The sequence below is a fragment of the Pundamilia nyererei genome, unplaced genomic scaffold (assembly GCF_000239375.1).
Source record: "Pundamilia nyererei isolate P.nyererei 1_Seehausen unplaced genomic scaffold, PunNye1.0 scaffold00187, whole genome shotgun sequence".
Taxonomy (NCBI): Eukaryota; Metazoa; Chordata; class Actinopteri; order Cichliformes; family Cichlidae; genus Pundamilia; species Pundamilia nyererei.
Window position 1 is genome coordinate 249,957 of NW_005187588.1, and position 16,116 is coordinate 266,072.

At 40.7% G+C, this 16,116-nt stretch overlaps 1 protein-coding gene across 9 annotated transcripts in view; it reads right to left on the reverse strand.

The window, feature by feature from the left end:
- The window catches only part of adgrl3.1 (adhesion G protein-coupled receptor L3.1), a 119,996-nt gene that overhangs the window by 8,536 nt on the left and 95,344 nt on the right, over positions 1 to 16,116 (reverse strand). For 5 of the 9 annotated variants that reach the window (XM_013914337.1, XM_013914340.1, XM_013914339.1 and 2 more), the window contains 6 exons: positions 13,116 to 13,336; positions 10,459 to 10,525; positions 9,307 to 9,398; positions 5,191 to 5,359; positions 3,629 to 3,808; positions 2,362 to 2,455 (listed from right to left, as the gene is read on the reverse strand). In XM_013914337.1, the coding sequence (XP_013769791.1) occupies positions 2,362 to 2,455; positions 3,629 to 3,808; positions 5,191 to 5,359; positions 9,307 to 9,398; positions 10,459 to 10,525; positions 13,116 to 13,336 (823 nt within the window). The remainder of the gene's footprint in view (positions 1 to 2,361; positions 2,456 to 3,628; positions 3,809 to 5,190; positions 5,360 to 9,306; positions 9,399 to 10,458; positions 10,526 to 13,115; positions 13,337 to 16,116) is intronic. The other 4 variants (XM_013914341.1, XM_005747019.1, XM_005747018.1 and 1 more) reach the window with 1 other exon arrangement.

The following is a 16,116-nucleotide window of genomic DNA, read 5'->3' on the forward strand; positions in this document are numbered from 1 at the left end:
TATATATATATATATATATGTATGTATACTTTAACCTTCCTAGTTTCTGGCTTACGTAAGGTGTTTAGTTGGCCATGACAAAAAATTTAGGTTGCTTGAAAATGTGTGTATAGCATCTCCTAATGTTGTTACTGCACAAATGAACCAAAGAGAAAATGATTCCCTTTTTTTTTCTCCTTCTGGTCAAGCCTCCAAACAATCAATGTGGCATGTAGCTCAGTGATGTGCCTGTTTTACAACAGACTCTGTGAAAGTGTTGCCACATACACTAAGTAATATAACTACACTGAAAAAAGGCCTTGTTGGATTTACTTAATTCAATAGTGGACACTGGTTGCACACAAATGTTTTGCTTTGGCAGAAACTTAAACAACTGAGTTAAATCAACACAACTTATTCATATTCAATAACCCTGTGCATTTTGTGTTGATACAACGCGATTGAAACATGTTTAGATGAAGTAAGTTAAAGCTCTTGGAATATTTTAATCCTTCACAATTTTGTCATTTTATTTTAACACTATTCAATAACTTTTACCCCAGTACTACTCGGTCACTTAAATACTACATGTTGTCTTCATATTACATAATGTTCAACAAAGTCTAGAGTCTGGTTACCATAAAAATTGAATGGATCTACAACAACTACCATCCTCCTATCTTTATCCTGGTTGCAGGGGGGCTGGGGCATGAAATCCTGTGCAGTGTCGCAAGATTTAACATTGCTATATTATTGACTTACTTCACTCGAACATGATATGAAGAATTTAATCTAGCCTCTCTGCATATAATGTAGTTTCTACACTATATAGTTACACTTAACTTTAAAGCATGAGGCAATTGTGTTAAATACACACAAGATGCTTACATAAATCCAAGAGATGGCCAATCAATTTTTTTCAGTGTACAGCTTCTTTAGTCTGACTCTGTTATTGTAAGCTGGTACTGTCAGAGTTTATTAAATACACATGTGAAAACAGTATTAGCTGATAGACAATTATCTTTTACTGCTAGGGTTCCAGATGAAGTGCATACCTTTGATTTGCAACCCACACCCCCCTTTTTTTAATCTTTTTTTACATTAAGTAACAGCTACATTTTGAATTAATTGAGAATATCATAGAGTGTTTGAGTTTCACTAAAATGAAAAACAGCCACACACTAACAACTGACTCCTATGTTCCTGAGCATACCACAGAACCTTTTTTTTTTGGTCATTGCTGTGTAGGTCTCTCTTCTTCATTATAACTTAAATGACCTGGGCATAACAAGAAGTCGGTCTCTTATCTGGCAATCCAATTTATTCCATTCCACCGTTATCCAATAAGTCAAAGTATGTAGTTATTTCAACATCTACTGGCTAAGTAGCTCCGTGTGGCATTCTTTAAAGTGTGAGGGAAGGAGGAGGTGCGGGAGTCTTAAGCCCTGCCTCACTAAGTGTGTGATAATTCAAGCGCTGACACGCACCATGTCTGCTTTAGTATCAATCTGTCATGCTAACAGCTTATTAGTGGCCTGAAGAAAGTGAGGGCCACACCTCAGCTTAGAGTCTAACAAATGGCAGCATGTGGTGTGTGTGTGTGTGTGTGTGTGTGTGTGTGTGTGTGTGTGTGTGTGTGTGTGTGCACGTATTTCAAACTGTGTGGCCATTTGGGTATCTATGCCCTCATTACCCTAGCCCTCGGATAGCCATACCCATTGAGTTCATTCCTACAGTCCATTACACTGTCCTACTCTGAAGGGACTGCAATACACAGCTCTAAATAAAGTAGGGATACACTGAACTGGGCTTATTCATTTAAAAGGTTTGAGACTACAATAGCATACAAATTCTCAGGTGCAAAGTTTCGCTCTACTTAAAATGAAACGGGATGCTATGTGATGAGTAATGCTGTGAATTCATCTAAAAATATAACATTAATTTGCATAGCACACTGTATTATAACAAAGGTGTTATGGTGTTTAGTTTAAGTCCTTAACACATACTAACTTACAGGATTCAAACCTACAGCAGTTAAAGAAACATCTGTCCTTGCAAAAAGAAGATTGGTGCTACAGCACAGTTAGCGCTTCACTCTGTAGATTTAATATTGTGACAATAAAGTAGTTTCAGTTTTGACGGGAGCCTGCCCAGACCTCTCCTTCCTGCGAAAAAGCAGCTTTTGAAGCAGCAAAAATAAGTAAGCGATATTTACACTATCCTGCTAATCTTCCGATCTTCAAGAACAAAATACCATTATCGGTAGTCTGGACCGCAGCTACTTTGCTAAATGACAGCGTATGCTGCCTGTGCCTCCCGCTATTAATAAAGCAGATAGGGTGACAGTGATGAGGATGCAAATTGTAGGTATCCCGTGGTTACCTCTGTTGAGCGTAGCAGAGCTGTTGATGTCTCCAGTGATGAAGGAGGACTCCTGTTTCCTCACAGTGTCATTCCACATCCGCCTGATACGACTCTATACGCATGAGAAAAGAAGCGAGAAAGAAAGAAAAGGGTAGAGACGGTATGGGCAAATTTGTAGAGGGGAAACAATAAAATGCAAGGGAAAAGAAATCAAAGGAAGAGCCAGCAACAGATCAAGGGAGAAAGGACACGACAACAAAGAAGGGAGAGAAATATAGTGAGAAAGTATAATATATGGGAGGCGATTGGCAAAAAAAAAAAAAGGATCAAATTAGTGCAGGAGAGGCAGTAAATGGGGAAAAAAACCCAAAGCAACATCCGACAAAAGAAACAGGCAGGGAAAAATAATCATACATCAGTGTCTTTTGTACTCAATATACATTTTTTAAGCAACATTGTCTGTCAGTCAGGGTTTTGGATCTCACACTTTCAACAAAACATCCATATTTTAAGTAGAGATGCACTGAATGTAATTTTACTGGACTATTGCATTTTTCTTTACTATGCTATGTTTTCTAACCTTTCTTTCGTGGAGAATTTCCATTTTTGCTCATAATAAAACATAGAAAAGTTTTTGAAACAGTCAATGTTTTCCAGTACGACATCAGGTTACTGAACCTACTATCACTCCCACTCCAACAAACCCATAATCGAGTGCTCCAGGTTACTGGACACAATATTGAGCTTCTTCATTTACTGGCAAACAGTGCCAACAACAGTATATGATGCCAACTGAGCTGGGCAGATCGTGTCAGAGTTGGAGCTAATAAATGCTAAACAAAAGTTACTCTGACTTTGCTCTTATTGCAGAAAAGAGAGTTCTGAAATTACTAATGGATTGGCAGAACTATGAAAAAGAGTACATGGCAGATGGCTACACTGGTAGATTACTGGCAACTGAGTTAGCAGTATGAGGAAGCCAGATACATTTACAGCTTATAAGATATTACATTTTGCTTCACAGAAGTAATATATCTGCACAGCAATTACAGTTGTTTTTGTTGTCTAAGGTGCACTATCGGCTGTGGTGGATGGCAGCAAAATCGGTTATACCCTTGATCGGATATACTAGCCGACTGATCGGTGCAGCTCTAATTTAAAGCCCCAAAATAAACCGAATGGCATTCCAACTTAAAGTCGCATTTAATGTGTTTGCCTAAAATATGAGACGAGTTGAAAGTGAACAGCGATGATCCAAAACCCTCATGGCGTTATCTGGCCTCACCTGAGAATCTGCTGTGCTGTAGCGTCCAGGTGTGCAGGCAGGTAAGCTCACCTGTGAGCCTGTGGAGTAGCGGCCCGGGGTCCGCGAGGTGGTGGTTTTACTGGAGGAGGATATAGAAGTCTCCACGCTCTTGCCGCTGCAGCAGTGGGTGCGCAGACATTTGCCGTACTCTTTACGCACCTGGGCCCCAGATGGTGGGAGGAGGAAAAAAGCGTCAGAAACTGTAAATGCACTCTCAGCCAGCGCGTACAAAAGAGGGGGAATTGATTGATGTTTTTGCTTTGACGTTGCACATAATGATGCATATTTTCAAGATGACAGGCCGAGAAAGAAAAGACAAACTCTTCTTCTACTCAACTTCCTTGTGCAAACACTAAACCCATAAATTTAGACATTAGAAGATTAGCTCCATAAACTTTCCCCCATCAACATCCTCCCCAAGCTGCCACATATTCATCTAAAATGGACATATTCCTTAGGGGGAGATGTGATGCACTTGTACACACAGAACATCTGCATTTAGATCCCAATCAAGTTAGAACAAATACGACTGTAATTGCTTTTTAACAAGCTCGTCGGACTGGCAGGCATATATTGCCACATGCTCTGTTTGAACAGCTGTGTGGTGAGTTGCTCCATGCATCTTGGGAGAAACCAAGTTGGGTCGCAGCCAAAGAAAACCTCATCATTGTTCTGAGGACATCTCTCTGGATACCTGATCCCGTGACCTAGCACATACCTAAGTATACTGTGCACACACACCACACTTGTTTACTGGTCATGCACTTGAAACTAAAAATTGTCTGTGGGATGGCAGCCAGATGAGAGTATTAAGCATTTGATGAATCTTCTTTCCATATCCTACTCCTCTTCTGGAGTCCCAGGCACTGACAGTGTGTGGGAGACTGTAAAAGTATCCCGGTGTGTGTAGGCTCTTCCTGGAAGCCACACATAACTCAAGTATAAAAAAAGTACACACATGTGCTCACAAATGCCAGTAATCCTTTAGGCCAAGGAAACCCAAAAAATATACTGAAGAGTTTGTTTTGGGGTTTTTTTTAAATTATAGAGGACTTGAAAGGCGAACCGTGTGTTAATGTGAGTCATAAAATCATAAAACTCACTTGAGGAAATTACTTCAAGTTTCAGCCAATTAGACTTCAAAACACTCATGCATGTCCTCTTCCTGGGTCCAATATTTAAAACAATTAGAGCTGAATATTATCAAAGTGTATAACATGCTATCTCAGGTGCGATGACCCTGCCTGATGATGGAAAACTTTCTTTGCTGCTGCTAGAAGAAGTAAGACAAGCAACTCAGTTTGTTACCTGCTGCCTCAAGGCAAGACAGACAGTGACAGTGAAAGAGAGTGTTAGGTAGCAAGAATGAAAAGGTGAGAGAATTGAGCAGTAGGGATACTGAATGACCAATCAAACCTCTGTGACAGCTCTGCAGATATTTTTGGTGTCCCTGTTGATCGTTTCTGGCTCGCATGTGTGCCTCTGTGTGTGTTTGTATGTGTCTGTCACACTGGCAGCTTCTGTCTAGCTTTGTGCCTCACCTTTTTCTGCAGTATGCAGTGGAAGATGAAGATAAACATGCCCTGCAGAGAGTTGAAGATGGTGAAAAGGTAGGCCATGATCACGGTGCTCTCGTTGATGTACATTAGCCCGAACGCCCAGGTCAGACCGAGCAGACACAGCAGAGCTATGGCCCCGATCACCCAGGACCTACAGGAGAAGACAAACAGTGAAAAATGAGAGATGCTCGTCCTGTTACTGTGTGTCATTATCAAATGAAATTCAAACATGAGAAGTTTGTCTTTTCCCCCCGTGGTGAAAAAACTAATCAGTCAAGGCTGACGCATGAGGGACCATGAGACGGTAGAGGGGTTAGAAAGGGTTCATTAAGAGCCCCAACACTGTAGGAGTAGACTGGAGGAAACAGCGGGAGTTTTGCTTAAAAGAATTAAAGCCTTATAAAAGGGTTTAGAGGAGGCAGTGCGAGTGGATCTTTTCATTTAGATCCAATCTCTAGAGAGCGAGGAGAGGTTATAAGCGAGCTGACGTCAGCCACGGGTATCACGAAGAAAAGCATTCTTCACCGAGCACACTTTTCCCAAGCTGCAGCCAAACTTTCTCAGTCAAAGTATATGACAGGAGGTAAAAAATCATTTTCAGGCAGAAGTAGGTCCTGAAGTCTGTTAGCGCACTTGTGACTATAACAGTTTAATGGGAGTAGATTTGATAAAAGTTTTTAAGGCTGCAAACCTTCATTTCAAATAAAGGCTATGAAGAAGTGAGTCATAAAGGCCAAATGTCAGAGAAACTTGGTCATGTGGAGGCATGTGTATGCATCGTAAGTCCTTGTCTGAGAATGTGTGTGTGCGTGCGTGCGTGTGTGTGTGTGTGTGTGCGCGCGTGTCCACGTGAGTGTCTTCATCGGGCAGTAAGCAGAGGGACATTACGGCCATTATAAATGACATTTCCCACTAAAGGTCATAGATTTGTGTCTGCCAGATCCGAGATGATAGCTGTTAATTTGATTGGCTGACTGGGCAGTGATCACCTCTAACACAAGTGATAGAGACAAAGAAAACCGGCAAGGAAAGAAAGAGCAGGAATGGAGATAGAGAGAGTGAAAAAACGCAGCGGGAGAGATATTAGGAGAGTCATGAGGAAGGAAGACAGACAGAGGAGGAGAGTAAGTGAGTGAGACTAAGGTGATTGATTCGATGTTTCCCTCTGTGGCACCATTCAGGCGAGACAGAACCTCCAATAAAGCTCGTCTGACGACCCTCTTCAATAAAGGGTATGCTCATCTCTCTTTTCCATCCCACCATTTCACCTCTTCCTCCAGCGTTCCCTTGAGTCATGGTTTCTCTCTCAGCTCTGTTTCCATGAATTCACATCTCACCTTTATAATATTTCAATAGCACATTAGGTCTATAGGTCACAGGACCTCACAAATCACACACGAACAAGAAATCCATTTTACAAGACAGGTTCACGGTTAATTTAGGTGTGTGCATAGACTACAGGAAGACTCCACAGACACATGAATAACAAGCAAACCAAACAAAATGTCTCTAGGAAGACAACACTGATTGGAGAGTGGCCTTACCAGAGCCAATCCACAACAAAGATAACTTATGATGGCTTGGAGTTAGAGAGACAAAGAAAACAAAAGGAAGAAAAAAATAAGACAAAAAGAGCATGATGGTGATTAACGAATAAATGAACCACAATAAGACATGACTAATGAAGTGAAATAGATTAAAATCTAGACAGCCTTCAGTGTTCTCAGAAAGACTAAGGAAAGTCATTAAGAAGAGGGGGGAAAGATCCAAAGCATCGTGTTTTAAACGATTCTTTGATTTCCATCTTTCATCAGATTTTTTCTTATTAGAGTACTTTTTCCTGAACTGCACTAAAGCAAAGATCAGCTGGCTTCGCCTTTGCTTCTGAAACACTTCCTGCTTGAAGTCCTACTTAAAAACTGCCTCCATTGGCAGTAATATTTAAATCATATGAGAACCGAGTCATTTTTGGGATTTACATTATAAATTCTGAGCTCGGATACGCGTTGAACTCTGAGCCAAGGCATATTGTTTGAATTAGACTGAGCCTTTTTTGTCTTGAGCTGGACTCGAACAAGAAATGACACAATCCCGATTAGTTAGCTTGGTAGAAAGAGTTTCAGTATTTAATGGAAGTGAAGTCATATTTCAGTGGCACCCTCTAAGGGTCTCTTGAATAATAGGGACATGCCTGAGAAAAATGATTTGAAGAATTTAGAGGGTAGCATCTCAAAATTATGTAAGATAAAGGTGAAAGGCGCTCCATGCGACAGGGTAGCATAAAAATGTCGAATTAATTGAATAGTTCGACTTTTTGGGAAATGTGCTCACTTTCTTGCAGAGATGAATGTGAAGATTGATGCCACTCTTGTCTTCGTGCAGCCATGATGAAGTCGGAGCCAGCAGCTAATGAGCTTAGTGTAAAAACAATACTCCTGGTTCTGGCCAAAGGTAACATTCTAATGCTCACTAATTAGCATGTTATAGCCTTTCGCTGACTCCATAAACAAAACAAACTGAAACCAACAATGCGATAAATTCAGAGATTGTGTCTCTCTTGCCTGAGAAATAGTATTGTACCTTACCTCCATAATTTGTGTTTATGCTTCCACTTATATATAAATGATACAAACAACAAAACATAAAGGCTTTAACTGAACTAAAGGTATCAACTTGTAGCTTTTGTTACCATTGGGCAGCGCCAGGCTTAGTGTTTCAACCCTATTCGAGTCTTATGTTAAGCTAAGCTAACCATCTGCAGCAAAAGTACTGCGCAAAAATTTAGAGTTATGCCTCATTTCTCTGTATTTTGCTAGGAAATAGGAAGAAGTTTAATAGTTGAAGTGATTTAATGAAACGTGTGCAAACACACATACAGTATAAAAGGCGAAAACGACGTTTGTACAAAGTGAAGTGAATATCCATTACGCCGACCTTTATTCTCTAACATAGCCTGAACTCTCTTATGCAAGTTTTAATTCTTTAATTAGTCTTCAGGAATAGTTCTCCAGACTTCTTGAATGACATTGAAGGCTCTTTGGATTTTGGCTCTTTTCTGTTCTCTGTCAAGATGATCACACACGGCTTCAATAACGTTGAGGTCCGGGCTCTGGGAAGGCCAATCCATCACTGACAGCATTCATTATGTTTTTCTCTATCCAGGTATACTTTTAATGCACTGCCAGTATCTTTGGGATCATTGTCATGGTGTAAACTGAAGCTGTTTCCTAACAGGAGTTTTCCAGATGGTGGATCAAAACCAGGTCATACTGTAGAAACACTGTTGTACTTTTCTGCGAACATCCTCAGAAAATATTGATAAAGATTAGAACAAAAAATGTGTAATTTTGATTCACCACACCTTAAGACCTGTTGCCACTGATTTTCAGGCCAGTTATTGTTTAATGTTTCAAATTTCTGCCTTTTCTCTGTTTCCTTTCCTTATGACTTGCTTCTTGAAAACTATACTTGCACCGAAACCATTTCTGATAAAGCTTTAAATAATAAACGACGGATCAAATGAACAGCCAGGTGTATTTTTGACTTGACTTTACTATTTATTTGCTGTAGATAGTTTTTCTAGGCCTGCTACTTCTTTTGTTCTGCCCTTGTCCAGTTTCCTGTTTCATGACGCACTGCACACCATTGGAAGTCTTTGGGAATCATCTTGAGAATGCCAGTTCATTCCTTGAATTAGTCTGTTTATGCTCAAATGACTCATAAGTCAATGTTAAAAAAAAACTAAACATTTAACTGAAAATGGTCAGGTACAAGGACTGGATTAAAAATGAGTGCAAAAGCATTGGAAGACCTTTGGAAAGCTTGGAGAACTATTGCTCGAGACCCCTTAAAAATGCAGAGAAAGTTTGGATTCTTAAAATATAAAGAAAAAAGGGCAGTTTCACAATACTGTTGTCTTTTTCACAATAATGCTTATAGATTGTACTGTACAGACATCTGTCTTCTATCAGTCCTCCCTTTTGCAAAAAAAAAAAGCACAGTTCCCAAATGTCAAACTATTCCTTCTGCTTTATTCACACAAGCATGCATAATCACAAATCAGATGCACAAGTGTAGTAGCAGGATTGAAGAACTTACTTGATGTTGTCCAGACACCCAGAGTCTGGTTTGAGAATGGCCGTATGATGGAACATCTTATAAAGAGCGATGCCGAGGAAGATTACATTCAGCTGAAACACACAGACATAAAATCACACAAGGTAATTTTCTGCAGCAAGTAGCCTAATTAAAGACACAATGTCACCACAGCACTCACACAAAGAGTGATTCTTTATTTGCCTCTTCAACAGTAATTGGCTTAGGGACACCCTATCAGGCCCTCAATCAACAAGCCTTTATGTTCTCAAAATACAGCAGCTTGAACATCAGGGAAAATTTCAGCAGTTCGGGATCATTGTAACAATGGTAACCCAATTCTCATAGATGTGTTCTGTTCTATTGGAGTACTAATGCATAAAGAGGGTGGTTTAATAATGACTGTCTGAAGCGATACACTGGGTCTCAGAGGCTGTATACATTACCACTAGGTGTGGTGTCATAACAGTGCAGTCCCACCTGAACTGCTCCCCACATGTACATCCTGCAAGATCTGTGATAGCCTGCCTGACATTTCAAAAATGAGTACAGTGGATTGGTTCAAAGGCTACTGGGAATACGTCTCATTGCTTTAAATGTCTTTGTATGTGTGTCTGCTTAATCATCAAACTCTATTCCTGTCGTAGTTTACTTGTTCGAGATAGGATGCCTGTTCCTGCTTCTCTGAACATTTTGATGACTGATGAAACATCAATCATTGGCATTGCTCAAACTTCCCGGGAGACTCTGTTCTCCAGTTTAATGTTCAATTTGGTGGCAAAGCAATAAAACAGCTAGATCAGGAGGAAAAACAGCACACAAATGAGTGCCTAATAGCAACATAACCTTGCTGAGTTTTTATCATAATCTGTGTGACGCACGGCGGCTTGCTCTCCATATCCCCTTCGAAGATTTCCAGGTTGCAGGAGTACGTGCCCGCCTGAGAGTTAATCCATGAATGGGAGTTATTAAGTTGACATATAGAGTTGCTTCCACTTTTACTTGCACTGCTGAGGAGCTCAGGCAAGCCTTGTAGGAGATTAACAAATACCTTAATGTGAGCCATCACTGCTGCACGAACATCTATAGATCTACCTACTCATAGATGAAGTGCTAAGTCAAGGGTGTGTGAGTATCCACATGTGTCCATCTCACCATAATGATGAGTGTAGCAGGGCCTATGAAGCTCCAGATAAAGTAAGTATCCAATCGCAGCCAGCACCTAGAGACAGGGAGAGACGGAGACAGAGAGAGACGTCACGCACGAGGGACGCTGGGAAGAACAAAGGGGTTAAAAAAACATGTTCTTTAGATGGATGTAGGGTAGCAATCAGAGGATAGGACATGCATCACGGTTTCACACATATAATCACTGACAGGACGCAAGCTGGAGAAAAAAAAAGGAGCACATTATGACACGCAGTATATCAAATGCATCACGACAGAGCGAGGACAAAACAGAACTGGGGTGGATGTAAAAAGTGAAAGAGATGAAGAACAGGAAGAAAGGTGTTGCAAGATGGAGGAAAATAGCCTATACACACACCTCGAACATACATCACACACAGAGGGGGGAGACAGCGAGGGATAAGCACCTGTGATAAATAAAGCTTTACTTCTCCCTAAGGGCACAGATATATGACATGGCCACATCCTGCAGTCGCAAAAATATGACATGACTGTGTTCATTTGAATACTGAGTTATGGATGCAGACCTCATACGAGGCTATTTATGGAGTCTGCGGATGGCTGTGTTGAGGTTAAAGGAGAAAGGAGGGACACAAGTGCATGCACATTCAGTGTGTATATGCACACAAGCACACTTTCAGAAGACACGCATGAACATATAACCACAAACACACACACACACACACATACAATCATTTTGGACCACAAGGTTAGGATTGGTTGTAAAAGATATACTGCTGTATGCAAAATTATATAACCCCAAAACACCTTGACTCATCAACTGCAGCAAGCAGGGGAAGGAGAAGAAGAAAAAAAGAGTGCCCTCCACTGAGGTCAGACCCAACTAGTTGCCGAAAAAGGTGCCAGAGAAAAACGGCTGGAGCAAAATGGCCAACTGATTCATGACCAGCTGCTTTTGAATTATTAATCTTTCAATTTCCACCACATTAGAGAACCCTCCATTATGGGTCCCTGACTGTGTCACAGTATCCTCCATTAGGGCTCCTTTGCTAACTCGTAGCCACCTTCATTACGGTACATGAATGAGACTCAGTGCCACTGGCTACTGTGAAGAAGAACAGTCTGTGTTATGTGACAAGGTGACACAGCAGGAATGGCAGATGATATTTTCAAAGGTTTTGTCTCAATGTGTTATGTCAAAAATGATACACAGTGTCATTTTCAAGCCTGGGCTGATAAATGGATCGTGTAAGTTCGTTTCTGCTTTTTAAAAATTTCCAATTTCATTTACTTTTCAGATCCACAAGGCCCATGGGGCACGAGGACATGACGAGCAAGAGCATTAATGGCCTGGATGCAACATTACAAAAGAAAATATCGATATATTCATGCATTTATTTTTGGTTATGTGCACCTTTTACATATAAGCTCTGCTTCATTGTCCCAAAATATTTCACATCATTTTGCATTTAAAGTCACAGCAGTTGTCTCAGGTCCTTTACGACACTCTGTTTGTGATTATTCACCCAAAGCTTGGCACTGAGACTCTCATGTTTTAATGATCATCAGGCAATGAAATATTGATCTAAGTGGCATGAGGACTGGTGTGGCTTGATGGTTAAACACTGCTAAATTCAACCCTTCCCTCGTCTTTCAGAGCTGGTCGAGTAGAGTGTAGCTTGTGGAAAGCTGCAATGTCAGAACGACAAAAGGTCCCCAAATGACCAACGACTGGGAGCATTTTAGAAGGTGAATCATTTATATCTATAACCACACGTCATTTTTCACCCTCAACACGGAGCGACTCATTTATAAGCAGCTGAGGGATGAAACACCTCTAAAGCTGTAGCCTTTCAGTGCAAAGTCCACATTGTTAGTGTTTAGTCTTATGATTTGAATGGAGAACAGGTTATGAACATGACTGTGCCTTATATATATTATATATGCAATATACATTTCATATGCATATGTACTTAATAATTAGAATGTTGGCCTCTTTTCAGAGTCAAAGCATGAATGAAGTGTGCAGGTGAAACTCTTACGTTCACTCTCTTTGAATCTGTAGTTTGTGTATTAAGCCTGTAATGAGATGCTGCCTGTCCTTTCTTGGATTCATCCTTTTTCTAGGGTTATACAAGTCAAGCATGCACAAATACGTTACCTTGTGCTTTTAATGTATGTGCTTATCTTCCACTACTCTTCTCCAGAGAAGCTGGTTTTATTTTAATGCGCAAGCGTAAGCCAGTGTGGATGTGTGAACATCCTGACACACAACTCCATCTTTTCCTATCCCATCCCTCCATTCTCACACTTAAAGCAGTTTTTTTTCTCCCTCAGCATACTCCACTGTACACCCCCTCCTTCTGGCCCCGCCTGTTAAATCCTTCCATATTCACACATTGTTGCTGCCATGCTCATGCAGGCACTCTGTGGTGCATCCTCCCCCTGCGTGTCCCCAGTACTTCTCTACCACTCTCCATCCTTCTCTGCCTCTCTCTCTCCACTCGTTCTCTCTGTATTGACTCTTCAGAAGTGCCACAGCTTGTTGAGTCCACTGTGGCAAACGCAGCCAAAATGACAGCAGGCACTCCAGCCTCCCTCCCTTTCCCTCCCTTGCCCCGTCATCCATCCTTCCTTCACGCATTCTTCAGCAGCATCCTTACACTCGGTCGGTGCCGTAGCTCCTATAGTCCACAGCAGCGGAGATGGCCACTATGACAGCAGGTACTCCATATCCTGCCAGGTAGAAGTACTTAGTCCTGGAGTGTTCGCTCTCAAACACCTCTACCAGCATGATGTAGAGCTGTACCCCTTCCAGGAACATCCAGGTGAACGCTGCCAAGAAGAAGAAATGGAGCAGGGCCGCAAAGACTGCGCAGACAATCTGGTGAGGCAAATAAAGGATTGAGAGGGTTTAAAAATACAGTAACATTAAACTCAGGAAATATTTATTGTGCTGGACACTTGCACTGATGAGGCAGAAAAATAAAAATGCAAACAGTACAGGCAGTAAGGGTATGAGTCAGATTTAGAAAGCAATAATGTATCATATTCAGTTAAGGAAGAAAACGTAAGTGATTAAATATTGGACAGCCACTGCTTGAACAGGCAAGGCAGGGGATAGAATAAGGCAACGTGAAATAGAAGTCACAATCATAGTGTACTATGACAGAAATTTCAGGTGGCAGAATGACAAAAAAAGTAAAAAATCACTTCAAAATAGCAATATTATTGGAGACCCCCCCTCGCACGTCACTCACAGTCTACAATCTACAAGTCGTCCAGGAAGATAAATGAGAAAATATAAGTGACATGTTAGCGCCGCAGCCCGTGCTGATTGACCACATTTCAAAGAGATGTAGCGAAGCACTTTCAAAGGGGGCTGACAATGAGTTGTTGAGGAGGGCGAATTACTTGCCAGCGCTGTTGAAAATACAGTATGATTTTTGTCAATGCCAAAGATGAACAAAATAAGTGGAACTGCTGCAAAAATGACTCAGCATCTTGGTTTGAAAGAGACAAATGAAAAATCACATAAAAGTTGGCAGATTTCGGAGCTTGAAAAAGCAAAAAAAGCTGTGAAAACATACAGCTTTTTTACGCTTTTACCAATGCAGAACTAAATGTTTTACATACGATAAACACTGTGCTTGTTAACATACTTCCTAGAGAATTGCAATTATCAAACACAAAACACAAATTAGAACGTTTTGCACCTACCAGAACTAACCCTGCGTTTTATACACTGAAAGTGAGTAAATCTATTTTAAATGACGTGCCAGTGAACAGTGACGGACGAAAGACATGTAAGTCTTAGAGTGATAGATGAAAACCCTGCGAGAGACTCTGCTCATTCCAAAGAAGAGAAGAAAAAACACAGAGGTGCAAAGAATGTGAATAAAAAAACAAAAGCCAGGGATCAAACCTAAAAAGACATTAATAATTTTGGCAATTCGATGGCAAAGAAAGAGTGTTGATTAAGAAAAAGAAAGGTGCAAAACGAATGAGCGCTGAAACTTGGTCAATCATGCCAATGTTCTAATCTAAAGAGTCACTCCTGAATCACTCAGTGGAAGCGCTAACAGACAGACTTTTATAATAGAGGAGTTTGCAACGAGAGACAATTACCTAATGTCTGAGAGACAATGAGTTTAGGGGGTGAGGGAGTCACTCATTTCCATTTCTGATGATCGCAGAGTGTAGCTTTCACAGGCAAAGGCGCACACATGCATGCACACACAGGTAGAAAAAAAAAGTGGCTGCTTATGCAAAGTCATTTAGTTTTCCTGCTGGAATTACTGGATTAACCGGCTTCGAGCTAAGTGATGCTGAAGATGTTAATGGAGGTCACGAATAGTCACCGGTAATTAACGGGAGAACAACACGCAAATACAGCAGCACACATACATGCAAAAAAAAAAAAAACCCCACAAAAACAAAACAACATGATCCCTCCCACGCAAACACACAGACAAAGAGAAACGCACAAGCGCCACGATCAAAACGCGCTCTCCATCCAATTTGCTTTGTCTCTTCATTTACAGTGAGAAGGTTTTCTCACTGAAAGCTCAGCAGGATGCAAATGCTTCAAGGTGTTCTGAGGCTTCTTGTATACTATGGGGGAGGTAAAGGATACAGCCTTGAGCCTTAACTTACAGAGAGAAGTGGTGAAAAAGCTCGTCCTTTCCTGTGTGTTGATTATTATTTAGGTGTCCTTGTGCAGAGATAATAAAGGCGAGAATCTCCTCTCAGAATCTGTCCCATAAGATTTGTGTGCAAAACGCTTGTACCCAAGTGAGGTTTAAAGTTCTAATCCATGACTGGCGTACTGAATGCGGACCATATGGATTATGGACCACATCTTGGGCTATGATTGGAATGCACACCATGTGGATCCCCCACTGTTGAGCCAAAAAACTGCACTGCACTGAATTCCTTCAGGGATAGAGTTTGATTGGTTGCTTAAGTGATACGCAAAGAAAATGCTTCGCAAATTGTGTCTCATGATTTTAAAAAGCCTCCACGCTCTCGAGGGAAGGGCTATTTGTTCTGAGTGTCACAAGGACTTGTGCAGTTAATGATGCATTTGTTGTTCTGAAAATGCACATTTCTATTCCACATGCAGAAAAACACAATGATGTTGCAAATGACACTACATTTGACAAACGTACCACTGCGACCAATTAGGCTAGAGCTACCATTACGCCTGTGGAGAGTAGAACCATTCTTAAAATAGTATATAGAGCATATTCAATAAGTTAGCACTTTTGCCCACAAAGATGTGACTTCATGAAAAGCTTCTATATAAATGTTTACCTGGATCGCAGGAATCTGTTTAAAAATAATTCCCAGCTTTGCTCTAGATGTTTCACTTGGACTAGTCTGTCTCTGAGCCTGGTCGAGAGCAGATAACTGCTAACTAGTCAGTAATGCTTAGGTTTAATCTTACTAAACACATCTATAATAATGAGAAAATTAGTAATAACTAAAATTATAATATATTCTATCTTATATCGTACATAAATTCTGCTTCACTCAGTCTCAGGGGTATTTGACAAATACGAATTGCCTACTGATAAGGAGGGAAAATAAAGAAAATACATAACACCACTTGACCAGAACTTTCAGTGTCAAGAGTAATTTTTTCAAAATAGCCATCTTTAA